We start from the raw sequence: 27,899 nt of genomic DNA on the forward strand, positions 1-27,899 counted from the left end.
TGAATAAATCAAAAGCGTTTCGTGGTTGATAAAAATCACTGTGGTATGCTGATGCTAACTTATAGGGTTGTTAAGCAATCACATGTGTGTGTGTGTGTGTGCCTGAGGGTGTCATTGACCATAACGCACAGCAAACGTTTGCCAAAAATTCTTTTTGTTTGGGTGGTGAATGAAACAACTCGGCAAAGCATAGCCGAAGTACAATCGTACAGTTTTCATCTTTTTACATTGAAAAGTTTGTGGTTTTGTTTTGGTTGGGAGAATGAAACGATTCAGAGAAGCTGAAAAGTTTGTGTCTTTGAGTGATTGGTTTGTTCTGTTTGTTTCGTCCATTGGTCTATATTCGAACTTGATCTTTACCTTGTAATAATGTTACATTGTGCAAAGTATGGACCATGACGGTAAGTCCCTCGAGAGTTATCTTTGAGATTTTGTGGGGGAAGTACCCGAGGGAGTGGACCGATATGGCCCATCTTCGAACTTAAACTATGTTTGGACATAATATTACGAAAGCCAAATTTTGGACCAAATTGGTTAAACCTTTCGAGAGTTATCGTGCCCTCCATCCAGAAAGACAGACGAACGGACATTGCTAAATCGACTGCAAATTGTCTGAAACGGATTTCGTCCAAACATACTTGGGGTCTAAAACCATTATTTTGATGAGCAGCTTTTGCGCGTACGAAAGTGTATATACCCTCGTTAGCATAAATGCTGAGTGTATAATTATTAATTAATATTTTCTTGGTTCGTGGGCGGTGATTTATTTATTTGGTTATTTTGTTATGTATAAAATGAAATCAAACCATAGTGTTCTAATAAATCCCATTTATATTGATTAAGTATGTGTGGTTATCCTTGATATTTGCTTATGATGTCATTTCCATGTATTTCTTCTTGGTGATATCTAATGACTGATTTTGTTGATTTGTTGAATGTTCTTCGAAAACATCAAAAATATTTAAAGCATAAACAAAATTGTTCATTTATTTAAAGTGTATAAGTACACACCAACAAATATTATTTGTTATTTATTATATTAAGTAATTTTTTATTCAAATTTATGTGCTATAAAACCATTAACTGTGAAAACATTTAGACTTCGAATCGATGTTATAATAAACAATGCTCAAATGATGAGTTCAAATACTTTAACAATGGCATGGTATAAAGTTGTATGATCAATGTTATGCTTTATAAAATACTCCTGTGTTTTATTGAACAATCAAACATTAGTTTTAAAAATATTATTTTCCTTATTTTTGGTTTGCACTACAAATAACAAATCGACACACACAGAAACAGAGTATTTGTCTCAATATTCTTCATTTACAAAACATAAATTTGTACATCGAAGAATATTTCAGAATCCATCTTTTTTGTTAATGAATTCTTAATGGACCTCATTAAAGCACGTTTAACCGCTATTTAATTTAATATGTACTAAATTGAAAATAATATAATTGTATAAAAATGGCTAGATCTTTTTTTGTTATCAAAATTCAAAAATTGCTAAAACTGGACACTAAAAATGCCGAAAAAGCGCTTAAAAATAAATTTCTTGCAAACCAGTAATTATTTATTAATTTGTTAATTGAGAATTTTTGATTAGTTATAGAATGACAATTGCAGGATTTACATTTTTTTTCTTGCAAACGTTTGCGAAATTTTGAAAACATGTCTATGACAATAACTTAAACATATAATTATATTGTTAAAACTGTGTAACTAAAAATATTAACAAAAGATGATTGAACTTTTTGTCGCTACTTTGACATTTTCAAGGACCTTAACAAAACGACATATTTGAGAAATTGTTAGAGGTTTTTTATAAATAGCAAATACTTAAGCATAGTAGGAATGTATCAGATTATTAACTTATATCTAAGTAATTATTGAGGAATGAACCTACACAAGGGGAAGGTTATACAAAACCTAAACTTGCATTGACCATTTTTCTATATAAATATGTTTCTGTGCTCCGATAAATCATAATGAATTTGCTTATATCAGCATAATACTTACACTGTGCAACACTGGAAATGCAAACAACTTTATATGGGCATTTTCTGAAAGTAAATATTGAGACTACAAAAACCTTAATTGGGTTTTGTGTTCATAGATCGGGTTTAGATTTTATGGCCTCATCTAAACCGAACTAAAATGAGCCTTTTTGCAGTGATCGACCTTTATCTCCGAAACTAATAAGAATTCTGCTTTGCAGTCTTCAGCAATATTGTAGCCATAAGGTAGTAGAACGTATGTGTCAAACACATGAACAAGGAAAAGCTGCATCTAGCGTATCAAATTCGTTAAAATATAAAAAAGTTTACATAATTTCTGAAATTCCGGTCAGTAGCAACTAATCTGTTGGGAGTTGAACTAAGTAATCACTCTAAAAATATTCCAAATAATGTGACGATCAATTCTTCAGAACATTTTGAAACTCTAAAATGGTTATTTCACGTTGTTTAAGGGGTATTTCATAACATACCTTTTTCAAAACTTATTTCAAACAATGTTCACACAGACTGTTAATTCTCATGTTGGGGATTTCAATGAGTTTTTGAAATATTTACCAAATTGTTGTTGAAAAATTTGCTATAAACAAGGCGATTGAGGCATTTTACAACGATGCAATGTTCTGAAGAGTTGTGCATTACATTCCAGAGAATATTTTCTCAACGGTAACTTTAAGAAAAATTTAACAGTTTGGGAGATACGCTGAGAAATATACACAAATTATAGAATTTTTAGAAATATTATAAAATTTGAGACAATAAGTGCAGTTTTTCGAGTTCACTAGTCCTCCAAATATTTTCTTCTTGCTCTTATCTACAAGTTTGCTGCAGATGTCAAAACAAGATTCGTACTGGTTTCAGAGATACAGCCCCAATTGGTTTTAAAAATTCGATATTTAACCATGTTTGGATGAGGCCATAAAAACCGAACCCGATCTAAGAAAACAAAACCCAAATATGGTTTTTGCCTATTAGTCCTCTACTTTCATAAAATTCTGGACAGAAGTTGTTTGCACGCGATTGGCTCAAAAATGTTGCACAGTGTTATTTAAGAATGTTCAAATCGTTCTCATTGAAATTCGTGTTGCCTAATAAATGTTTTATAAACACAAAATTGTTGAAAATTCAACTTTTTGAAATGTGTGATTATCTGAAAACATTTTGTAATAAAAAACTACTAGTCGGAAAGGGATATCCTACCCTACTCTATGTAGTGGTGGTATGCATTATTGCATTAAATGCATTATTGGAAAAAATAAGGGGAAGGGAAGAAGCCTATTGATTTGATGATAGTCGGATAATATTCAGGGGTCGGAATGGGCAAACAAAACTTATGTGAGGAAAATACAATACAGAGTTATTGCTAAATGCTCTAAGCTATTGCAATTTTAATATTTTGAAGTATTTATCTGTTTCTCTTCTGCATCCGTCCGTCCGCGGTCGTATTTCTATTTAGTCTTCTTTTGTGGTATTAAAAGGCCTCCCCCCTTGCTACGTCGGTGCTTGGGGGTATACAACTTTACACCAGAAATTTGCAGATATATGTCCATGTCGTCGTATTACCCCCATATGACGTTATTTAGTACCCGGGACTCCCCCCTTTTTTTTAATTTATTGAAACTTACTTAGCTGGCCAATTACGGAACATTTGTTCCATAGATCGAACTAAGAATAGATCTCCAATTTTCTCTGTTTCGTGCTTCGCTTTTTAGAATACCGCGCCTTGTTATCTCTTCATCCACTTGTTTGCGCTATTTATTCTTTGACCTGCCAATCGCTGCATCTCGATAGTTTAACTATATTGATGTCGTTGTATAGTCCCGGTCCACAATAGCGAGAATTTCATTAAAAATTTCATGAAATTAGGTGTTCTACATCGAATTCCCCACTACAACAATTTTATGATTTTACTCTACTATGGACGTCGATCTAGAGACGCATAATTTCATATGAAAATTTCAGTGAAATTACTGTAGTGTGGCCCGGGACATAGCAGATGCAGATCGTGGTTCATACGACGTCGATATTCACCCTCAACGCAGATCGGTCCGTAGATCTTTCGAAGAATTTTTCTCTCAAACACGCCAAGCACTGCTGCCTTATCTGCTTGAGCAAGTACCCAGGCTTCGGAACCATACATCAGCAAGGGTAGTATCAGTGTTTTGTAAAGCGTTATTTTTGTTTGACGAGTTGTGGCTTTGTTTTTAAAGTGCTTACTTAAGCCAAAGTAGCATCTGTTGGCCAATACAATTCTTCTTTTTATTTCACAACTGATGTCGTTTGTTGTGTTTACGGCGGTTCCGAGGTATACGAAGTCTTTAACTACCTCGAAATTATAGGAACCCACTTCAACAGTTGGTCCGATCTCAATGGACGCATTGCGCGTCGACACCATCAGCTTGGTCTTCTCGCCGTTTACCGCCAGACCCACTTTAGCAGATTCTCCTTCGACCTTCATAAAGGTACCGGTTACTTGTTTTAAAGATCGTCCCATGATGTCTGTATCATCAGCATAAGCAAGTAACATGTGGCTATTGGTGTAGATTGTACCACTTCTTTTGACGTTTGCCTCTCGTATAACCTTTTCTAGCAGGATGTTGAAAAGATCACACGAAAGGCTGTTTCCTTGCCTGAAACCTCTTTTTGTACAAAACTCTTCGGAGAAGTTCTTTACTATTTTAACTTAAGATCTTGTGTCAGTTAGAGTCATATTACAAAGCCGAATGAGCTTTGCAGGGATACCAAATTCAGACATTGCTTGGAATGCCTTTGAACGTAGCGGGCTGTCAAAGGCTGCTTTATAATCGACAAAAAGGTGGTAGGTGTCGATCTGCATCTCTTGGGTCTTCTACAGGATTTGCCGCAGGGTAAATATCTGGTCAATGGTGGACTTGCCAGGTCTAAAGCCACATTGGTATGGTCAAATTATTTCGTTGACCATGGCTTTAGTCGCTGGCACAATATCCCTGACACTACCTTGTAGGCGATAGGGAGAAGACTTATGCCCCTATAGTTGGAGCATAAAGTCTTATCTCCTTTCTTATGGACGGGACACAGGATGCTCAGGTTCCAATCGTCGGGTATGCGTTCTTCCTGTCAGGTGGAGCTAACTAGCTGATGCATACACCTTATCAGCGTGTCGCCTTCGGTTATAAACAGCTCGGTTGGTAAGCCATCAGCTTCTGCTGCCTTATTATTCTTCAGCCGGTTTATTGCTGTCTTTATCTCATCTTGGTTGGGTGATATACATTCAATACCATCTTCTGGGATTGGATCTGTGGTATCTTCGTCGACTTCGCTACTATTGGATACCAACAGTTTGGAAAAATGTTCTTTCCATATCCTTAGCACAGTATCTGTATCAGCTACCAGATTACCTTGCTGGTCTCTACAGGAGGAAGTGTCAGTTCCATAGCCATCAGTTTGCTGTTTTACTCTTTGGTAGAATTTTTGGACTTCATTCTGTCTCCTGTACATCTCGATTTGTTCACACTCCCGCTTTTCCATCTCTCTCTTTTTCCTGCGGAAAAGACGATTCTCCTCTCTCCTTTTCTTCCGATACCTCTCTCGTGTGCTACTCGTTGCTACTGATTGTAAAGTAGCCCTATATGCCGCCTTTTTTCTCTTCGGTAGCAGCACGACACTCCTGGTCATACCATGGATTCCTTGGTGGAGGTCTCTGGTATCCAAGTACTGATTTTGCGGCTATTTGCATCGAGTGGGCAATGTTTTGTTTTGTTTCAATTTGATTTCTTGTTCTTTGATCTGGCGACAGCCAGGTGCCCTTATGAATATCGAGATGCTTAAATCTGGTACAGCTAACTACCACGTTTCTTGCAGCTGCAAAGTCTATCAGCCTCATACCATTGTCAGATGTTTCACTGTGGAGACTGAATTTCCCGACTGTTGGGCCAAAGATATGCTCCTTTCCAATTTTGACATTAAAATCACCTAGTATAATTTTAATGTCATGGGCAGGGCAACGGTCATAAGTTTCTTCTAAGCGCTCGTAAAATATATCTTTGTTCGTCATTGTCGTCAGTGGGAGCATGAGCGCAAATAAAGCTGATGTTGAAGAATTTTGCTTTTAATCGAATTGCAGCGAGTCTTTCATTCACTGGAGTGAAGCTGGAGACCAGGTGTTTTAACCTCCGACCAACTACAAATCCGCAACCAAACTCATGCCTTGTGTCATGGCAGCTATAATACAGTGCGTCACCTTTAGGTGTTGTTGTGACGCCTTTGCCGTTCCATCGTATTTCCTGTATGGCAGTAATGTCGGCCTTGTACTTTTGAAGTACATCTGCCAATGCGTAAACTGAAATTACATGTGGAAAAATATGTGTTTTTTCATGCCTTTTCCCGTATTAATCATAGTTTTTATACCCTCAGCCTTTAGGCTATGAAGGGTATATACACTTTCATACGGGCAAAATGTGCCTCATCGAAATAATGGTTTTAGACCCCAAGTATGTTTGGACGAAATGTGTTTCAGACAATTTGGAGTCGATTGAGCAATGTCCGTCCGTCTGTCTGTCTGGCTGGCTGGCTGGCTGGAGCGCACGATAACTCTCGAACGGATGAACCGATTCGGTTCAAATTTTGGCTTTCGTAATATTTTGCCCAAACTTAGTTTAAGTTCGAAGATGAGCTATATCGGTCCACTCCTTCCGGTACCTCCCCCACAAAAGTTCGGAAATGTTCGGAAAATTTGTGCGCACGATAACTCTTGAAGGGAGTAACCGATTTGGTCCATAATTTGCCCATCGTGGAGCGTGTACCAGACTTAGATCAGGTTTTAATATGGACTCAATCGGTCCACTCCGTCGGGTACCTCCCACACAAAAATTTGGAAAAGTTCAGTTTAGGACCATCTCTCGAATCGCTTTTAGCTTTAGCTACTTGTATTCACTGCCCTCCATACGACGGTATAAGTTTCATCAGGGGCAAGTCCATACTTCCTGAGAAAATAGCCTGAAAGTTGCAAAAAACCCCTATGACACCGTGTGAGGAGGTTGGAGGGCAAAATAACTCTCGAACAGGTCTGCCGATTCGGTCCAAAGTTTGGCCTTAGTAATATTTTGTCCAAACATAGTTTAAGTTCGAAGATAAGCCATATCGGTCCACTCCTTCAGGTACCTCCCCCACAAAAGTTCAAAAATGTTCGGAAAAATTGTGCGTACGATAACTCTTGAAGAGAGTGGCCGAATTGGACCATACTTTACACATCCTAATATATCTACCAGATATAGATCAGGTTCAAATATGGACTATATTTGTCCACTCCATCCGGTACCTCCCACACAAAATTTTGGATAAGTTCACTTTAAGACCTGCTATAGAATCAGTTTGATTTTTGTTGAAGCAACCTGCATTCTCTGCCTCAATTGCGATGGTAAAAGTTGTTTCAGGGGCAAGTCCATACTTCTTGAGCAAACAGCCCGAAGTGTGTAAAAACCCCCTATGGCACCATATGTAGTAGCTGGAGATCCACTTCCATAATGGTCAATGTCGATCCATTCCACTTTGTATCTCCTCCGCAAAACGTTTGATCTTTAATCATAATCAACATTTTTGTCGGTTCAAACGCCCAAATTTTTTAAAACCCTCTAAATATATACGTTTTTTGGGAAAAAAAAGTTTCAATATATTCAGGCTGAGGGTATATCTCTGTCGGCAAAGCCGACTGATACTTTTTTACTTGTTTTTACACAAATAGATATTTTTGCAGATATAGTTTTTATATGAGACCTTCTGTTTATCGCTGAGTCCAAATGGAGTGTCTGAAGACACGACTTGTTTATTCCAAATCATCTTTCCAAATCCGCAGACTTTAAGCGGCTTTTACATCTAGCAGGTTTTACAAAACAGGCGTCATTTAAGTTGGCAATTTCATAGAATTTCTATCAAATAAGTGAAGTGAATTTCCAAAACACCTTTTTTAAATGCAAGTGTAAAAGGCCTTTAACGCCCAAGACAAGTCTTTTAATTTTAAGTTATACATAAAAAGCTTATATTTGCACAATTGTCTGTCCAAAGACAGATGTTATAACTGCAGTTATATTTATTATGGTTGTTCCTATTTCAAGTTTTATTTCTCATTTTTTCCGCAGCTATGTCGTATATCCGGGGTGATATTTTTGTGGAATTGTGTACCATGTTCAAAGAAACTGCGGTGAGTAACATTTTGCAAAAATATGACAACAACAAAAAACATTGTTCCACAACATCCCATACGGGACAAGGGAGACTTCTCTCATATCAATGAGTGCGCCCCGATTCATATTTAGCTCAATGATATGGGACCTACTGTTTATCGCCGAGTCCGAACGGCGTGTCTTAAGACACCACTTATGGAGAAGTTTTTCAAGGCTGAAATACTCAGGAAATGTGGCCAACATTACTGAGGGGTATTTTGCCACCGTTGAAAAATGTATGATGTTGCCTGGCCGGGGAATCGAACCCCCCGACCTTCTGCGGCAAGGCGGGCGTGCATACCATTGCACCACAGTGGCATCCAAAAATATAATATTTGCTCAAAATTTGTATTTGTTGAAAAGAAATTGCAAAATTAGTTCTAAATTATCAAAAATTTAGTGATATCGACATGTACAAAATTCGAGAAAATTTACCTAATGCCTATATACAAAATCTCAATTCTTACCAGACAAACTTATGAAACTTTCTCTGGTAACATTTATTTTGCAAATTTCATTGTAAATAAATTTAACTTTTTACCAGCATTTCCCCACAAAAAAATCTGAAAGGAGAATACGAGGGCCACTAAGAACCCTTCTGGCCTAGGCATCACGCAGTGTCGCCAGGCGTCATTTGACATTTTTTTTGGAAAGTTTGACAGTTTTTAACGTATGCGTACTCAGGACAGTTTCAGATAGGACCATGTGTTGTGTTATTTACAGTGACTTGAAAAAATCACTTTACATAAAAAAGTGAATTTACTGGTGAACATTTTCGTCCGATAATTTTTCACAACTTTCGACGTGGATAATCACGGCGAGAGTGGATCGATCAAATTAATATTTGCATGTCGATAAAGGACCATCCTATAGCACTATGAAAAACTGATTTAATTAATTCAATCGTGGCCGACACTCGCCAAAGAAAAAAAACGAAGTTCGTGAGGGTCTTCCAAAAACGGTCGTTGTGCCAGACAAAATTATACCGTGCGTGAACGGATAATGCAAGATCACCATGTTATATACCGTGAGGTAGAGGCATCCTTGGGCATTTATTCCACCAACTAACATTTGATATTGCATGAACGCTCGTCGGATCCCGTGTAGGTCGGTGCAAGAAATTTCGAAAAAAATACGCGGTACTTCAAAGACGGTGCTTCAAAAGACGTTGAATCCAGGTGACGAATCATGAAACCATACGTATGAGCCCGAAAATTTGCAGCAATCGCCACTAGATGCTGTAAAAGCGTTCAAAAACCATGTTTTGGAGGTGTCTCAATCAAGCCACTGCAAACAACCCAACACATGATCGTATGTCAAACCGTCCTGAGTACACTTAGGCTTAAAACTGTTAAACTTTCAGAAGGGTTTTTTAGTGACACTCTTAGTCCCTTTATTATTATACTTGAATTGTTCTTTAGAGAAGCGCCAACAAAATCCAAGTGTTTTTCTTTTTTTTTTTTGAAATGTTGCCTTTTAGGGCGAAGATCATTTTTAATGATTTGTTATTAATTTTCTCGTTTAAAGTTAAGCTTGATGATCGGAAATTATTTGCAAGTGAAAAAGGAAAGCCAAGGACTCGAACCCACATAGTCACCAAATTACGTTACCTGGTTTCACTGGTGGTAAAACAGATCTTCGAACGTATCGACTATGTAGTGGCTTCTCTGTCCTAGAACTTTTCGTTTTTCAAATGCAAATGTGTTTTATACATTTACGCGGATATTTGGAATGTATTTTCTTCACAACAAACGCCTTTTTGCGCTGCCTTTGATGTTATGAGTTTTGGCTTTGAACGCTAACACGCCGTGACAACATTTTTTGATATTCTATCATGGACGTGAGTTCAAATCCCAGCAGGGCTCAGCCTGTTTTTTATTTTTTGAAATTTTGCCTTTTTTGGGCGAAGATAATTTTTAATGATTTTTTATTAATTTTCTCGTTTAGAGTTAAGCTTGATGATCGGAAATTATTTGCAAGTGAAAAAGGAAAGCCAAGGACTCGAAACGATTTCATTCCAAATTAATATCGCAATGATACAAATCATAAATAATTTTTATAACTAACGTATTGCAAGCAATATTTCTATGACAGGGGTAACCGGACTTTTAATGGCTACTCATTTCCAAAATTCTAATGTTAATTTTTAGCATCGATCGAAATGCTATTCCAAAACAATTTTCAACCACTTGTTATTATATAGAAACATGTGTATATTTATTGAAATCAGATCACAAATTTGTCCATCTTTTGTGTAATTTTTTTTTATATTTTAATGTAAATTTTATTTAATCCAAATTTATGTGAGCCATGGGTTTTTCTAACTGTTTATTCATTTTGCAAAAAAATTATTAGTTTCATTGTTTTAAACTTTGTATTTTGTATTCTTTTGTTATACGTTTTTGGGAATTTTGCAAATCTGATTTAAGAACATTAAACTGCTTCGTCATTTACATAATCCTTTATCAAAGAAATCCACTGTGCACTGCATGGAACATTGGAGAAAAACAATTTTTAACAAAATTTAATTTATTTTCGCAACATGAGGAAGACACTCTCTACAAGAAACACCAAACAACATCGATGGATTTGTTTCGAATGAATTGTACATCATAAAACTACAATTTACAATGGTCGAGTCGAATTGCCAAAAAAAAAAAAACACCACACACACATACAACAAATCAAGTGGATCGAAACTTAAGGCTAGTCAAATTAATAATGAATAAATTATGAAAAGAAAACAAAAGAAACGGCAATCGAAATCAAAATGATCTTCCCAAATATAGCTGCGGCAGTTTAAAAGATTAACCAAATTATTATTAATTTTTTTTTTTTGGTTCTTAAAAACAGCACTCCAAACCTTTTTTTGCCTAACTACCAAACCCACTTTTTGCACCATAATGTTGTAGTGTTTTATTTTCTTCCCCATCATGCTCATCGTCATCATTATGTTTTTTGTTCTAGTCGTGATTATGAGATATCTATTTTCTTTCTTTACACCCTCTTCTTTTTTCGTGCTAATCCTCCCCGTACCCTCCCCCTTAACAAGGGGTTTATGCGAATTTTACAGCTGATGCTGTCGCCGGTCGTTGTTTGAACTCTTGAGCATATGTTATGAGTGCGTATCAGCGAACGTCGGTCAAACTCTTTGTATTGATGTTACCAACATTTTTTTTGCCAACCATGTCTATGACCGACCGATCAAGCAATCAACCAGTACTCTTCACAATAGTTCCCATGCGGAGAGCCAAATATCTGTGTGTGTGTGGTGCCAATGTATATTGGTATTCTTCTTGCCTGTCTTTTGTTTTGGAACCACAACATAAGAATTACAAATTATGAAGTTGGGGTCGATTGGCTCTGCTCATGCTATCGCTCAAATTCTCAGCTTACTCTGATTTTGTGTATAAATAGTAAGAAATAGTTCTGTGACTACAACATTCTACTCTTAGAGTTACTACTGTAAGCATACCTAGTTTTGCATACAGTGTGTAAAGTCAGTGGATTAGTAAGTTCGAGTTACTAATTGGAAAAGGAATAGCCAATAGCCAACAATAAAATGGTAGGTTTCACGCTTGTCATGGATTATTTGCAGTAGGAGGGACAATTTTAATGTGTCCTTGTTTTTGTGTTTTTTGCAGAAATTGTTCGTCGTTGTCTTCGCTGTTATTGCAGCCGTCGCTGCTGACGTCAGTCATTTGCCCACCAACGAATACTTGCCACCCCAGCAAGATGCTGTTGCCGCTCCCACCAACGAATACTTGCCTCCCGTTCAAGCTGTTGAACCCGCCCACGAATTGGCCGATGATGGTTACCGTTACAAGACCAACCGTCGCGTTGTCTACCGTCGCAACCGTCGTGATGTCAGCCACTTGCCCTCCAACGAATACTTGCCCCCAGCTGAAGAATTCAAAGTTGTTGAACCTGCTCCCGCTCCAGTAGAACAAGTTGTTGAAGAAGCTGCCCCAGCCCACGAATTGGCCGCTGATGGTTACCGTTACAAGACCCACCGTCGCGTTGTCTACCGCCGCAACCGTCGTGATGTCAGCCACTTGCCCTCCAACGAATACTTGCCTCCCCAAGAAGAAGCCGCCCCAGTTGCTGCCCCCACCAACGAATACTTGCCTCCCGTTCAAGCTGATGCTGAACCCGCTCACGAATTGGCCGCTGATGGTTACCGTTACAAGACCAACCGTCGCGTTGTCTACCGTCGCAACCGTCGTGATGTCAGCCACTTGCCCTCCAACGAATACTTGCCCCCAGCTGAAGAAACCACTGTTGTTGAAGCTGCTCCCGTTCCAGTAGAACAAGTTGTTGAAGAAGCTACCCCCGCCCATGAATTGGCCGCTGATGGTTACCGTTACAAGACCCACCGTCGCGTTGTCTACCGCCGCAACCGTCGTGATGTCAGCCACTTGCCCTCCAACGAATACTTGCCTCCCCAAGAAGAAGACGCCCCAGCTGCCGTAGAAGAAGTTGCTGTTGCCGTTCAAGAAGCTGCCCCCGCCCACGAATTGGCCGCTGATGGTTACCGTTACAAGACCCACCGTCGCGTTGTCTACCGTCGCAACCGTCGTGATGTCAGCCACTTGCCCTCCAACGAATACTTGCCCCCAGCTGAAGAAACCCAAGTTGTTGAAGCTGCTCCCGCCTCAGTGGATCACATTGTTGAAGAACCTTTCCCCGCCCATGAATTGGCCGCTGATGGTTACCGTTACAAGACCCATCGTCGCGTTGTCTACCGTCGCAACCGTCGTGATGTCAGCCACTTGCCCTCCAACGAATACTTGCCTCCTCAAGAAGAAGCCGCCCCAGCTGCCGTAGAAGAAGTTGCTGTTGCCGTTCAAGAAGCTGCCCCTGCCCATGAATTGGCCGATGATGGTTACCGTTACAAGACCCACCGTCGCGTTGTCTACCGTCGCAACCGTCGTGATGTCAGCCACTTGCCCTCCAACGAATACTTGCCTCCTCAAGAAGAAGCCGCTCCAGTTGCTGCCCCCACCAACGAATACTTGCCTCCTGTTCAAGCTGATGCTGAACCCGCCCACGAATTGGCCGCTGATGGTTACCGTTACAAGACCCACCGTCGCGTTGTCTACCGTCGCAACCGTCGTGATGTCAGCCACTTGCCATCCAACGAATACTTGCCCCCAGCTGAAGAAACCCAAGTTGTTGAAGCTGCTCCCGCTCCCGTAGAACAAGTTGTTGAAGAAGCTGCCCCCGCCCACGAATTGGCCGCTGATGGCTACCGTTACAAGACCCACCGTCGTGTCGTCTACCGTCGCCACTAAAGATCGTGATTGATAGATGATTTCCCCCAGATTTTTACTGGGGTAAGAAACTAATAGAATTATTTTATAAGACTTTCTTCCCATTCTCAAGCATGTTCTTTAGCCAAATCCATTGACTCAAAACACTGAGAAACACAATAAAACGTAAAACAGAAAAATATAAATACTCTTTTTTGTTACCTTTTTCAATCAAAACAATTCAAAATTAATTGCTTTGGTTATTTGTCTTAGCAGTCTAATGGTTTAGAAACGTTTAGAAACCAGACTTTGCGCCTGAGTCCACAAAAGACTGGATTTTTGTTAAAAGAAACCCGTCGATAAGTTAAAATTATAGAACACCATAAATAATTATGATAGCCTTTCATGCAGAATTTATGCAAATATTGCAATTCCCAAGTAATTGCAGGGGACTATAAAAAGCTTGCAATTTGGCCAGATAAGGTATCATTTTCTCTTGGATTCTTCTGACGATAGGAGATAAACGTTCCCCAAAAATGGTTAGTAAACCAACATAAAAGTGTTTTATTAAAAAGAAAGTTGAACTTAATATTGTTCTTTTGTGGATACTTCTAGAAAATCTTCGTTGCTTTGTGTGCCGTGTTGGCCTTGGCAGCTGCTGATGTCAGCCATTTGAGCAGTGAATACTTGCCGCCTCATGAAGGACATGCCTCGGCTCCAGTTGCTTCTTATAGCGCCCCTGCTGCAACCTACTCAGCGTCATACTCGGCCCCAGCTGCTTCCTATTCAGCTCCAGCTGCTTCCTACTCAGCTCCAGCTGCTTCCTACTCAGCTCCAGCTGCTTCCTACTCGGCTCCAGTAGCTTCTTATAGCGCTCCTGCTGCTACCTACTCTGCCCAAGCTTCATACTCTGCCCCAGTTGCCACTTCTTACTCCGCTCCTGCGGCCACCTACAGCGAATCCTATGAAGCTTCTGCTCCTGCCCACACCTACTCTGCCGCTGAAGGTTACAAATACAAGACCAACCGCCGTCGTGTCTATCGTCGCCGTCATCGTCGTGATGTAAGCACTGAATACTTGCCTCCCTTCCAAGGTGCTGGCTCTGCCCCATCCAGTGAATACTTGCCCCCAGCTGCCTCTGCCCCAGCTCCATCTTACTCGGCTCCATCTTACTCGGCTCCATCATATTCAGCTCCCGCTGTCTCTTATGCCGCACCAGCTGCTACTTACAGCGAATCTTATGACACTGGCGCCTCAGCCCCAGCTCATTCATTCTCATCTGCCGATGGTTATCGTTACAAGACAAATCGTCGTCGCGTCATTCGTCGCCATCGTCGTTTCTAAACTGGGAAGAAAACTTAGCTAAAATGATCGAGATACAATAAAGGAATACAATGAAGGAATGTAAAATTTATATTTGGTTTTATTGTATTCGATGTGAAGGTAGGGGGTTTATCCTAAAGTTGTAGCTGATAATCTTTTTCTATATATCAATGTAAAAACTTAGAAGGCATTCTACGTTATTGATCACTTTTATTGATATGTTCCAATTAACGTTAATTCGTGATTACAATTACAATCCAAAGAAGTAAAAATCCGTTAAGTTCGGTCGAGCAGATCTTTTCTCCCTCCACAATGAAATATTCTGAACTGATATGAAACAGAAAGAAAACTAATTCATTCGGTTACGAATGTACCAATGTCTACACTTTTTGTTGGGTAAGATTTCTTACAGCAAATTTAGGCTGTAAGAAACTGTAATAAAACCGTTTAAAAACTGTAAATACCTGAAATCGGCGGAGAAATTTTTTGAACATACCAAATTCCTCCTTATATCCAATTCCGAAAAAGCAAACATTTTGAAATTGGACGCTATACCTAAACATGGGCCTATGCCGCCAATTTTCGGTGGAGAGGCTTTTAACCACTGGAACCATAAATTCCAAATTACAGCCAACTTTGCGCTCATGCTCCCACTGAAGAAAAGGGCGAAAAGACCAAAGATATATTTTACGAGAGCTTAGAAGAAACTTATGACCGTTGCCCTGCCCATGACATTAAAATTATACTAGGCCAAAATTGGAAAGGAGAATATCTTTGACCCAACAGTCGGGAGATTCAGTCTCCACAGTGAAACATCTGACAATGGTATGTGACTGATAGACTTTGCAAAAACATGGTAGTTAGCAGTACCAAATATAAGCATCTCGATTTTAATAAGGGCACCTGGCTGTCTCCATATCAAAGAACAAGTAATCAAATTGAACATGTTGTGATAGATGGAAGACATTCATCGAGCGTATTTGGATGTACGATCGTTCCGAGGAGCAAACATAGATTTGGAATACTACTTTGTTGCAACAAAGGTACGCACCTGTCTTAACGTTGCAAATAAAGCACGAACAGATACAACGCGGAAGTTGGACATCGGTAGGCTGCAAACGCAACAAATGGACACAGCCGTACTCCACTCAACTAGCCCAATTGCTTAATGAAAGCATTCCTCATCCCGATAACATATCAGCAAAATGCCAAAATATTGCCCACTCCTTGCAGACAGCCGCAAAATCCATACTTGGATACCAGAGACCTACATCAAGGAATCCATGACCGTGACCAGGAGTGTCGTGCTGCTACCGAAGAGAAAAATGGGACATATAGGGCTACTCTACAATCAATAGCAACACGTAGCGCACGAGATAGGTATCGGGAAAAAAGGAGAGAAAAGAAACGTCTTTTCCGCAGGAAAAAATAAAGAAATAGAAAGGAGAGAGTGTGAAAAAATCGAGATGTACAGGAGCCAGAATGAAGTCCGAAAGTTCTACCAAAGAGTGAAACATGAAACTGATCGCTTTGGTGCACCCTCATATAGAGACCAGCAAGGTAATTTGGTAACTGATGCAGATAGTGTGCTCAATATATGGAAAGAACATTTTTCCAAACTGTTGGTGTCCATTATTAGCGAAGACGACGAAGATATCACAGAACCAATCCCAGAAGATGGGATTGAATGTATACCGCCCAGCCAGGATGAGGTAAAGACAGCAATAAGCCGGCTGAAGAATAACAAGGCAGCAGGAGCCGATACTTACCAGCCGGGCTGTTCAAAACCGGAGGCGGCACGCTAAAGGGCAAAGCTGATTAATCAGCTAGTTAGCACCATTTGACAGGAAGAACGAGTACCCGGCGATTGGAACCCGAGCATCTTGTGTCCTGTACACAAGAAAGGACATAAGACTGTATGCTGTAACTATAGGGGCATAAGTCTTCTCCCTATTGCCTATAAGATAGTGTCAGGGATATTGTGCGAACGACTAAAGCCTACGGTCAATGAAATAATTGGACCATACCAATGCGGATTTAAACCTGGCAAGTCCACCATTGACCAGATATTTACCCTACGGCAAATCCTGGAGAAGACCCAAGAGATGCAGATCGACACTTAACACCTTTTTGTCGATTACAAAGCAGCCTTCGACAGCCCCCTACATTCAAAGGTATTCCAAGCCATGTCTGAATTTGGTATACCTGCAGAGCTCATTCTGCTTTGTAGAATGACGTTAACTGATACTCGGTCCTCAGTTTAAATAGGAAAGAACCTCTCCGAAGAGTTTAATAGGAAAAGAGTTTTCAAGATGTGAAGGTCAAGAGAAATGGAACAATATATACAAACAGCTATATGTTACTTGCTTATGCCGATGACATCATGGTTCGATCGGTAAAGGAAGTCACTGATACCTTGGCAAAAGGCGAAATGGAATGTGCTAAAGTGGGTCTGGCGGTAAACGGCGGGAAGACCAAGTTGATGATGTCGACGCGCAATTCGTCCATAGAGATCGTAACAACTGTTGACGTTGGTTCTTATAATTTTGAGGTAGTAAAAGACTTCGTCTACCTCGGCACCGTCGTAAACACAACAAATAACATCAGTTGTGAAATAAAAAGAAGAATTATATTGGTCAACAGATGCTACTTTGGCTAAAGTAAGCAGTTAAAAACAAAGCCACATCTCGTCAAACAAAAACAGCGCTTTACAAAACACTGTACTACCCGTGCTGATGTATGGTTCCGAAGTCTGGGTACTTGCGCAAGCAAACAAGGTAGTGCTTCGTGTGTTTGAGCGAAAAATTCTTCGAAAGATCTATGGACCAATCTGCGTTGAATATCGACGTCGTATGAACCACGAGCTGTATCTGCCATACAACGACATCCGTATAGATAAACGTATCGAGATGCAACGATTGCGTTGGCTAGGTTATATCATAATAATGAGCGATAATGAACCCGCTAAAAAGACGGTGCACGCAGAACTGCCAGGCCTAAGCTTAGATGGGGCAAACAAGTGGATGAAGAGATGAAAAGGCGCGGTATTCCAGAAAGCGAAGCAGCAAGTAGAGAGAATTGGAGATCTTTTCTTAGATCGGCTTATGGAACAAATGTTCTGTAATGGGCCAGCTAAGTAAATAAGTTAGGGCGAAAATATTTATAAACCCTTCAGAATACATTAAGAGAGGTATCCCTATGTTGCCTATATTGTGGATATACCATAAATCTCAAAAGTGTTGCGAAGGTGGTACCTGAAGTAATCCATCGATATGGTCCATTTTGGAAGTGGATCTTATTTTGAGAGTAATTTTTTTCGATAGATAGCGCACCCTACTGTCATTTCAGTTGGTCACCTTATAACTTAGAGGTTTTGGACTACATAATTTTGCTGTAAACAGGACCACAAGTAATACCATCGGAATAAAATGCCATCCTTTGCACAACTTAAACTTTCTACCACACCTAGATGAGGTTTCAATATGGACTCAATCGGTTCACTCCTTCGGGTACCTCCCACACAAAATTTCGGAAAAATTCAGTTTAGGACCTGCATTCGAATCGCTTTGGTTTTTGTTGTAACAACATTTAGTCACTGCCCTCTATCCGATGGTAGAACTTTATCGGGGGCAAGACCATACTTACCGAGAAAATAGCCTGAAAGGTGCAAAAAAACCTCTATGACTCCGTGTGTAGTAGTTGGAGAGCAAGATAACTCTCAAAAGGATCTGCCGATTCGTTCCAAAATTTGGTCTTCGTAATATTTTGTACAAGCTTAGTTTAAGTTCGAAGATAAGCCATATCGGTACACTCCTTAAGGTACCTCCACCACAAAAGTAAAAAAATGTTCGGATAATTTGTGCGCACGATAACTCTTAAGGGAGTGAACAATTGGGTCCGTACTTTACACATCCAAATATATCTACCGGATATAGATCAGGTTCAAATATGGACTATATTCGTATACTTCTTCGGGTTCCTCCCACACAACATTTTGGTAAGTTCAATTTAAGACCTGATCCCGAATCACTTTGATTTTTGTTCAAGCAACTTGTATTCGCTGTCTCAATTACGATGGTAAAAGTTTTTTTAGGGGCAAGTCCATACTTCTTGAGAAAACAGACCGATAGTTGTAAAAAAAACTCTATGGCACCATGTGTATTGACTGGAGAGCACGATAACTCTCGAATTAACCACCGATTTGAACCAAAATTTGGCCTTCGTCATATTTTGTCCAAACTTGTTTCAGTTCGAAGATGGGCAATACCTTCCGGTACTTCAATGTAGTCCATATTCTGACGTAATCCAAGTCTCTAAAAAAATAATACGATGTATAAAATTAAGACCAAACCTGTTTTTCTCTTAGAGGTTTACCTTAGGCACTAGTCAGGAATTATGGACTTGCCCAAAAAAAAGTTGCAACGTAGTAAAAGGGGCAGCAAGGCGAACATGTTTCAAACAAATTCAAAACCGTTCGAGAAGAGCTGTTAAACTATACTTTTTCCAAAGGAGTGGGCCGATATAGTCCATATCCGAACCTGATACAGGCATGGAAGTAATATTTCCACATACCTAGTTTAAATATATATTCGGTTAGGTTAGGTTAGGTTAGGCTGAAAAGAGGACGTTTTGGGAATCGCCACATGCCCGTAAAGGCATACACTTAAGTCAGAGTAGGCCTGTTGTGCGCTCTAATTTCGGAACCCTAAAGGAGGATAAATTTTGTATTCTTTAATTTATTACAAAATAAATTTGTCAGCTTAGAAATTATGTACCATTGACGTAATCTCTTAAGTTTTTGAACTAGCTTGTCCTAATTTGCCTGAGTTCTTGTATTATATAACTTCCCAGAAATTGATTTCTTAGCGTCGCGAAGGCTGGGCAATGACTGAGGTAGTGTTCCAACGTTTCGTCGTCCTCTCCGCATGCCTTTTTACACTGCAAGACAGTTTTTGATTTCACCGTCTTGCTTGTTATACGAGCAAGCTTTGATTGATGTCTTACTGTCAGTTAGGATGTTGACAGTGATTGACTTTGTTTTGGTTTTAAACCAGTTCAGACACTCTGTAATCGCTCGGATTTCGGGCTGGAGGATCGTATTATGATCCGACAGCCGAAGGAGGTCATCGCTCCTTGGTCTTTAATATAGAGACCCAGACCCGTTCACCCCCCTAGGACAGCCTCATCTGTAAACCCACAGCTTCCAGTTGGCATCTGTGCTAGGGTACCATCGATCCACAAATCTTTGTCCGGTATTAAAACTCACACAAGTTGGCTTCACTTGCTTCAGGTACTCGTATACGGTCCGATTCTAACCCGTAATACGCTTTGGTGGTATGTTTGGCGGTCTCTTTGAATCCACTCGCTCATCGACTCTTATGGCTGCGATGGCTGCTTCTTACCTTACTTGAATTTCAATTGGGTGGACAAGCAAAATTGTCTTTGAAGCCCTGGTTGGTGTAGTCCTCATTGCGCCACTAATACTTAAGCAGTTCGTAAGTTGGACTTTTTACATTATTTTCACGTTGCATTTCTTGTTCATAGCTATCCACCATACCACTGAAGCATAAGTTAGAATCGGTCTAACTACGCTTCTGTACAACCAGTGTGTCATCCTAGGATTGAAACCCCATTTTGAGCCTATGGCCCACCTACAAGTTGACCAACATTTATGGGCTTTATTAGGCCTTTCTTGAATGTGATCTTTCCATTTAAGTTTCCTGTCCAGAATTACTCCCAGGTACTTAACTGTTGAAGAAATGTTTATCTTCTTATCTAGGAAGACGGGTTCTTCATAAGCTCAAATTTTCTTTTTCCTAGTTAAAAGACATAGACGGGTTAACATTTAAACCTCTCGCTCTATCAAAGTTGTAAGCTATTTTTAGAGCCGTTTCGACCCTCCTACATAGTATGTTTGGATTCCTTCCACTAAGAAGTATTATAACATCGTCTGCATAGCAGAAGGGTTCAAATCCCTCGTCGGTTAAGGTCCTTAGTAGTAGTAGACTATTTATGGTGGTGGCCCATAGGAGAGGTGATAGTATCCCCCCTGTGGTGTCCCCTGGCCAATTTTCTCGCTTTTTGTTACGTCTTGTAACGCGCAGCATATCCATCTATTCCTTAGCCTATGGTTTATCCAGTGCCTCAAGGCCCGGTCTACCTGGAACTCGTCTAAGGAGTGGATTAGTGTTTCGGTGCTGTCGTTCCACTGATCAACCTTTTACATATGCGTGTTGTTTGAATTTGAGCATATCGTTGGAAATGTTACTCTTTATCATGGTGTCGACCGTCCGTTCCATTGTCTTGAGTAAGAATAAAGTTAAACTTATCGGGCGATAAGCTTTTGGTATTGCGTTACTTGCTTTGCCAGGCTTGGGAATGAATACTACCCTTGCCTCTTGCCAAGCTATTGGAGTATACGCAAACTTTAAACAAGCGTTGAAAATCTCGACCAGTCTAGACGAAATTTACTCCACTTCCCTTTGAAGTAAGGTTGGGAAGATCTGATCAGGTCCAGCTGCTTCGTATGGTGAGAAGCTCATTATTGCTTCTTTAATCATCGAGTATTCTTAACCTACATATCAGAAATCGGTGATGTAGCGCCAATATGAAATAATTGACAATATTCGTGATATACCCTCCTTAGCCTAAAGGCTGAGGGTATATCACGAATATTGTCAATTATTTCATATTGGCGCTACATCACCGATTTCTGATATGTAGGTTAAGAATAAAATTCCGAGTACGAATCTGGTCGCGAGCCAATTTTTGGTTGTTGCGGACAAAAGTTATGACGCTTTTATTTCGCTTTTTAAGAAAGAAAATATTATAAAAACGCTAATTATTTTAATGAGCACAATTGTTACAAAAAAGTTCTCTCGAAGTTACTTCACCGAGTAGATTGCATAATACCTGCAAAATGTTACACAGAATTGATAAATTATTGAATATAAGTCTACTTTTTTCAAAATTAAGGCCCATTTAGTGGTCATAAAATTACAAATAAAAATTGTTGTGGATCCAAACTTCACGGCAAATCAAATGAGACTACAATCATACAGATTGGTGTTATAGTTTGGATGTTACAGCCAAAATAAGCACATATTTCGGTCAAAAAAATAATTTTTTGTTTAAAAAAATATTTTTCACATGCATTATGTAGTAGAAAATATTGTAAAAATTTATAGGAATACTTCCTTCATTTTGCTTAAAATAGACGGATTTTGCTTTATTGACATTCATATTAAAGCTTTCCCATTAGGGAAGCTAATTGGGTTGATGGGGATATATGTCAAAGCTTCTGAAATGGAAATAGAGGTCAAATAACCCATTTTTATTTATATGCATTTTTAAATACGTGTAAATCGCGTAATTATCAAAATCAGTTTGTCCGCATGTGATTTTCATGTACAGTAATACCGTATCTTTTAATTTGAATATAGTTTTCGAAATTTAATTTGGTGGCTATGATGTAGCATCGGCTGCATCTTAGTGCCTAAAAACCTATATAACGTCGCTAACTTGCGCGGAGTGCGTATGCTTTTTGTCCGCATCCGATTTCAGTGTCCACCATAAAAATCTACATCGATATATATCTATTTCAAGGCGGTCAACGAAGAACCGTGGATGTAGCATCACACACTATTTTTTGGGATAACATGAATGTAGCTCCCTTATCAGTGAAGTTTTCAAATCTCTGTTTCCGCTAAAACAAAGATGCTGTATTAGTTGTTTCATTGTAGTGGAAACGAACCGCAGAAAACGCGATAAAATACGCGATATTTCCAAAAACAATTTTAGGTGATTTTTCTACTTTGGATTTTCTTGTAACTCGCGTTTTAGTGGATGGATTTTCACGGAGAATGATTTATTAGATCCGGAACGTAAAAAACTAATATGTGCAATCAAGTACGAGGAAATCGAATGACAATTGTAAAAATTAGGCCCGAATAATATGATTTTTAGAAAAATATTCACACAAAATTTCGTCATTTCGATACATATTTCTATGAAGCTGTGGAGGCTATATTCACGATATACGTATCAAGAAGCTCAGAATCGCAAGTACTATAATCCTATTAAAGCCTTTTTGAAAAATCTGTTTGCGGAACGCGACTAGAAGAAAATGTCAAAAAACACTGTAAATTTGGCTTCAAAATGTCAGCGTCATTTATTGGTAGATGCTGATGAAATTTTGAAAAGTTATACATTAGTGAGATTATCCTTATTTAGTTGGCTTCTACTTTTACTTTGACAGGAAAATCGTGAGAAGTGTGGTTTACTCACAAATCGAGAGAAAACAAAAAAAGACACGTTGGCTTCAACCCATTTTTACCCATTTTCTAACATAAATATAGCCACAGCTTCCACGCAAATTAACTTTTGAGGCCAATATTTTTTGCCACGTCCAAAAACATTTCATTTTATCCATAAACATTTAATTTGTATAATATACAATCACAAGTCGCGTGTTCTAAAAGGGTAAGCCTTGGCTTCAGCTATGTTAAATTTTCAAAAATATTGGTGATATACACTTTGATACGATGAAAATGTGCCTCATCGAAATAATGGTTTTAGACCCCCAAGTATGTTTGGACGAAATGTGTTTCAGACAATTTGGAGTCGATCTAGCCATGTCCGTCCGTCTGTCTGTCCTGCTGGCTGGAGCGCACGATAACTGTCGAACGGATGAACCGATTCGGTTCAAATTTTGGCTTTCGTAATATTTTGTCCAAACTTAGTTTAAGTTCGAAGATGAGTTATATCGGTCCACCCCTTCCGGTACCTGCCCCACAAAAGTTAGAAAATGTTCGGAAAATTTGTACGTACGATAACTCTTGAAGGGAGTAACCGATTTAGTCCATACTTTGCAAATCGTGAAACGTCTACCAGACTTAGATGAGTTTCCAATATGAACTCAATCGGTCCACTCCATCGGATACTTCCCACACAAAATCTGGCATAAGTTCAGTTTAGGACCTCCTCTCGAATCGCTTTGATTTTTGTTTTAGCAACTTGTATTCACTGCCCCCTATACGACGGTACAAGTTTCATCAGGGGCAAGTCCACACTTCGTGCGAAAATAGCCTTAAAGTTGCAAAAAACCCTGTGACACCGTGCGAGGTGGTTGGAGCGCAATATAACTCTCGAACGGATCTGCCGATTCGGTCCAAAATTTGGCCTTAGTAATATTTTGTCCAAACATAGTTTAAGTTCGAAGATAAGCCATATCGGTCCACTCCTTCAGGTACCTCCCCCACAAAAGTTCAAAAATGTTCAAAAAATTGTTCGTACGGTAACTATTGAAGGGAACTTCCGAATTGGTCCATACTTTACACATCCTAATATATCTACCAGATAAACATCAGGTTCAAATATGGACTATATTTGTCCACTCCATCCGGTACCTCCCACACAAAATTTCGGATAAGTTCACTTTAAGACCTGCAATCGTATCATGTTGATTTTTGTTGAAGCAACTTGCATTCTCTGCCTCAATTACGATGGTAAAATTTTTTTCAGGGGCAAGTCCATACTTATTGAGCAAACAGCCCGAAGGGTGTAAAACCCCCTATGGCACCATATGTAATAGCTGGAGATCCACTTCCATAATGGTCAATGTCGATATATTCTTTTAAGTATATCCTCCGCAAAACTTTTGATCTTTAATCCTAATCAACAATTTTGTAGGTTCAAACGCCCAAAATTTTTAAAACCTCGTAAATACATTTTTTGGGAAAAAATTGTTTCGATATACACAGGCTGAGGGTATATTTCTGTCGGCAAAGCCGACTGATACTTTTGTACTTGTTGGTGCTTCTTCTGATGAAGTGCGTTCTCATCAGAAGGCTTAGAGTTTCCTCGGTTTTTTCTATCTTTCTACCCGTTTCATCAACCATAAGCTCGGGTTGTGAGTGAGTTTTGGATAGGAACTTCTTGATTTTAGAGACGTCATTTACGCTATTTACGTTTTCACAAAAGAGCTTCCAGGAGTTCCGTTTGGCGTTTCTTGTTATTTTGTTGTATTCTGTCAGTTTTGTTTGATAGTTGTCCCAGAATACAGCTGCTTTTTCACGTTTTGCCCTGTTGTAAAGTTTTCGGACCTTTTTGCCCTGGTTACGATTTTCCCCTGTCATCCAGGGTTTTTCGTAGGCAGACTTCCTCTCTCGAAGTGGACAACTTTCTTCGAAAGACTTTACTAGAGCCTCTGTTTGTTTATTGACATTCCTATCTATATCTTCCTTGCGTAGGCAAACCTCATCGTCTTGCCCTAGTCTTGTTTTCCGAATTTAGTCCAATTAGTTTTGGATTTATTTCGGAATGTTATCGGGTTCGGTGGTGGCCTCGATATTTTAAACCTAATATACCTGTGGTCGGAGAAGGTGTGTTCTTTTGAGACTCTCCACTCATGTAGCTCGTTTATTAGATTTTCGTCCAAACATTATTTCGATACTCTCGATGGCCTAAATGTGGAGGATATAAACAAATATTAAAATAATTTTAGAAATAGTTTTCGGTGATTTTTATCGAATCGATCAATGAAAAAAGACCAATATTTCGAGGTACTATTACATTATAAAATATTGCATTTCTTATTTTTTATTTGAGGAAAAGTCGTTGATATTAGTAGAAGTCCCCATCATTGTACGCGTTAATTATAATTAATAATAATAATAAGAGTATATGAGCTTGGTAAATGTGACCTACATACATACTATTGAAAGAGTGGACAAAAAAAGCTCAATTTACAGCCACTGAACGGCTAGATAACGTCTTCATCGTGTCTCCTATATTAACTCTCCTAGTCCATATATCGAATATATTTCACATTTAGCAATGTTTTTACATGGACAGACATTATTTTTGACTCTGAAAGGATTAACACGGTCAAATGCATACAAAAATGGGACCATAATACAATTAATGTTCATTCATTCATATATGTTTGTTCAAAATTCACACAATGCATACTGAAATATGAATACTGAAATATGAATAATAAAAGTAATTTGTTCTATTTTTATTAGTTGTTGCATTAATTAAGAATCTAAAATGAAAATCGATTAAAAATTACTTTCACTCAAAACTAATTCCTTAATATTAAACATTGAAGTGTTTTTTTTTCTTGTAGCAGCATCTTCCAATATTGCTAAATATGTTTTACTACTTGCAGGAGAATAATAAAATGATGAATCAGTTAGCTACCAGTTATGAATGAAAAGAAAAAAAGTACACAATTCCGAATTAATACAATAAAATGAATAATTTTTTCTTAAAATAGAAAGGAGACCCGCCATAAATAAACGACATACGATTGTATAGATTTTGATTTATATCCAACTTCTATTATGAAAAATTGCATTATTTTGGAAAAATTAACGGTTATTTAACAAGTTTATGCTGTAGAACAAAACAAATGTATAGAATATTTGAAACAAGACTTCGGCGAATCACGAATGCATTCTAATTCCATTTGATTGCTGACTGCAGAAAGGAAACTAAGCTAAAAACCTGTAGACTGCATTAAATTAATACAAAACAAAAGAAAAAAAGAACACACACGAAATCATAACTGATTGTGATAAAACAAAAAAAAAACTAAATTAAAAACAAATTATCTAGCTATCGTGTTCGGGGTATATAAATGCATCATTATCACTGGATAAGGCATCATTTTCTCTTGGATATTACCGACGTTAAGAGATAAACGACGTTTCACACAATGGTTAGTAGAAATTTCAATACTAAAGATATTAATTGTTATTTTTGGGGAGAATACTTTACTTAACATTATTTTTATATTCTTTGTAGAAAATCTTTATCGCCCTCTTTGCCTTGGTTGCTGTGGCAGCAGCTGATGTTAGCCACCTTAGCAACACCTATTTGCCACCACATGAAAGCCATGCTTCAGCTCCTGCTCCATCCTACTCGGCACCAGCTGCTTCGGCTCCTGTTGCTTCTTACTCCGCTCCTGCTGCTTCTTACTCTGCCCCAGCTGCCACTTACTCCGCTCAAGCTATCCACTCTGCACCAGCTGTAAGTCACTCGGCTCCAGCTGCCACCCATGCTGTCCACGCTGCATACTCTGCCCCAGCTGTTTCCCACGCTGCCCCAGCTGCTTCATACTCAGCTCCAGCTGTTTCCCACGCTTCATACTCTGCTCCAGCTGTTTCCCACGCTGCCCCAGCTGCTTCATACTCTGCTCCAGCTGTTTCCCACGCTGCTCCAGCTGTTTCCCACGCTGCTCCAGTTGCTTCGTACTCTGCCCCAGCTGTTTCCCACGCTGCTCCAGCTGCATCCTACTCTGCTCCAGCTGCCACATCTTACTCTGCCCCAGCTGCTTCTGAATCCTATGACGTTAGTGCTTCTGCTCCAGCTCACACTTTTTCATCCGAAGAAGGTTATAAATACAAGACCAACCGTCGTGTTGTCTACCGTCGCCGTCATCGTCGTGATGTAGGTACAGAGTACTTGCCTCCCTTCCAAGGTGCTGGATCTGCTCCTTCCAGTGAATATTTGCCTCCAGCTGCTTCTGCTCCTGCTGCCTCCTACTCTGCTCCAGCTGCCTCCTACTCCGCCCCTGCTGCCTCTTACTCTGCCCCAGCTGCTTCCTACACTGAATCATATGAAACCGGTGCATCTGCCCCAGCTCACTCCTTCTCCTCTACTGATGGCTACCGTTACAAGACCAATCGTCGCCGCGTCATCCGTCGTCATCGTCGTTTCTAAATTGTGAATCTATTTAAAAGCGAATAGCTATCACTAAAGTAGAAGAATATTATCCTAACAATAGCTAAAATTGTATAACTTCCACTTATGCGGAAGAAACGATAAATAAATAAACAAATAATAAATATAAATTAAAGCGTATTTTAAAATAAGATAAAAATACATTTCAAACTTAAATCTGCGATGAGCTCTAGGCAATCCTAACAAACGAGCTGGAAGGAGCCTTTATATGCTGGCTGCAGGGAGTCTTTATAGAGCTCAAGGGAGTAAGACTTTATAAACGATTTGAAGGTAGTCTTTATAGACGCGCTCAAGAGAACCTTTATAGACGAGCTCAGGGGAGTCTTTATAGAAGAGCTGAATAGAATTTTTATAGG

The 27,899-nt window shown here is 39.3% G+C and overlaps 2 protein-coding genes across 2 annotated transcripts; both read left to right on the forward strand.

Annotated features, from left to right (window-relative positions):
* The first annotated feature begins 8,136 nt into the window (after positions 1 to 8,136).
* On the forward strand, positions 8,137 to 13,573 carry LOC141402938 (uncharacterized). Its single transcript, XM_073985064.1, has 2 exons — positions 8,137 to 8,196; positions 11,863 to 13,573. The coding sequence occupies exons 1-2, from the start codon at positions 8,137 to 8,139 to the stop codon at positions 13,510 to 13,512; spliced, it is 1,710 nt and encodes a 569-aa protein (XP_073841165.1). The 3' UTR covers positions 13,513 to 13,573.
* A 289-nt stretch (positions 13,574 to 13,862) lies between these two features.
* LOC141402939 (uncharacterized) lies at positions 13,863 to 27,522 on the forward strand. Its single transcript, XM_073985065.1, has 6 exons — positions 13,863 to 13,908; positions 13,987 to 14,009; positions 14,086 to 14,806; positions 26,648 to 26,811; positions 26,878 to 26,999; positions 27,303 to 27,522. The coding sequence occupies exons 1-6, from the start codon at positions 13,863 to 13,865 to the stop codon at positions 27,520 to 27,522; spliced, it is 1,296 nt and encodes a 431-aa protein (XP_073841166.1).
* Positions 27,523 to 27,899: the final 377 nt, after the last annotated feature.

Source organism: Musca autumnalis, unplaced genomic scaffold (assembly GCF_047663935.1).
Source record: "Musca autumnalis isolate F117 unplaced genomic scaffold, ASM4766393v1 scaffold_4, whole genome shotgun sequence".
NCBI classification, from domain to species: domain Eukaryota; kingdom Metazoa; phylum Arthropoda; class Insecta; order Diptera; family Muscidae; genus Musca; species Musca autumnalis.

Coding starts and splice junctions, on each gene's coding strand:
- LOC141402938 (XM_073985064.1), top strand. CDS start 8,137: ATGTCGTATATCCGGGGTGATATTTTTGTGGAATTGTGTACCATGTTC. Junction 8,197..11,862: donor CCATGTTCAAAGAAACTGCG/GTGAGTAACATT, acceptor TGTTTTTTGCAG/AAATTGTTCGTCGTTGTCTT.
- LOC141402939 (XM_073985065.1), top strand. CDS start 13,863: ATGATAGCCTTTCATGCAGAATTTATGCAAATATTGCAATTCCCAA. Junction 14,010..14,085: donor ATAAACGTTCCCCAAAAATG/GTTAGTAAACCA, acceptor GGATACTTCTAG/AAAATCTTCGTTGCTTTGTG. Junction 27,000..27,302: donor GCTGCTTCATACTCTGCTCC/AGCTGTTTCCCA, acceptor TGCTCCTTCCAG/TGAATATTTGCCTCCAGCTG.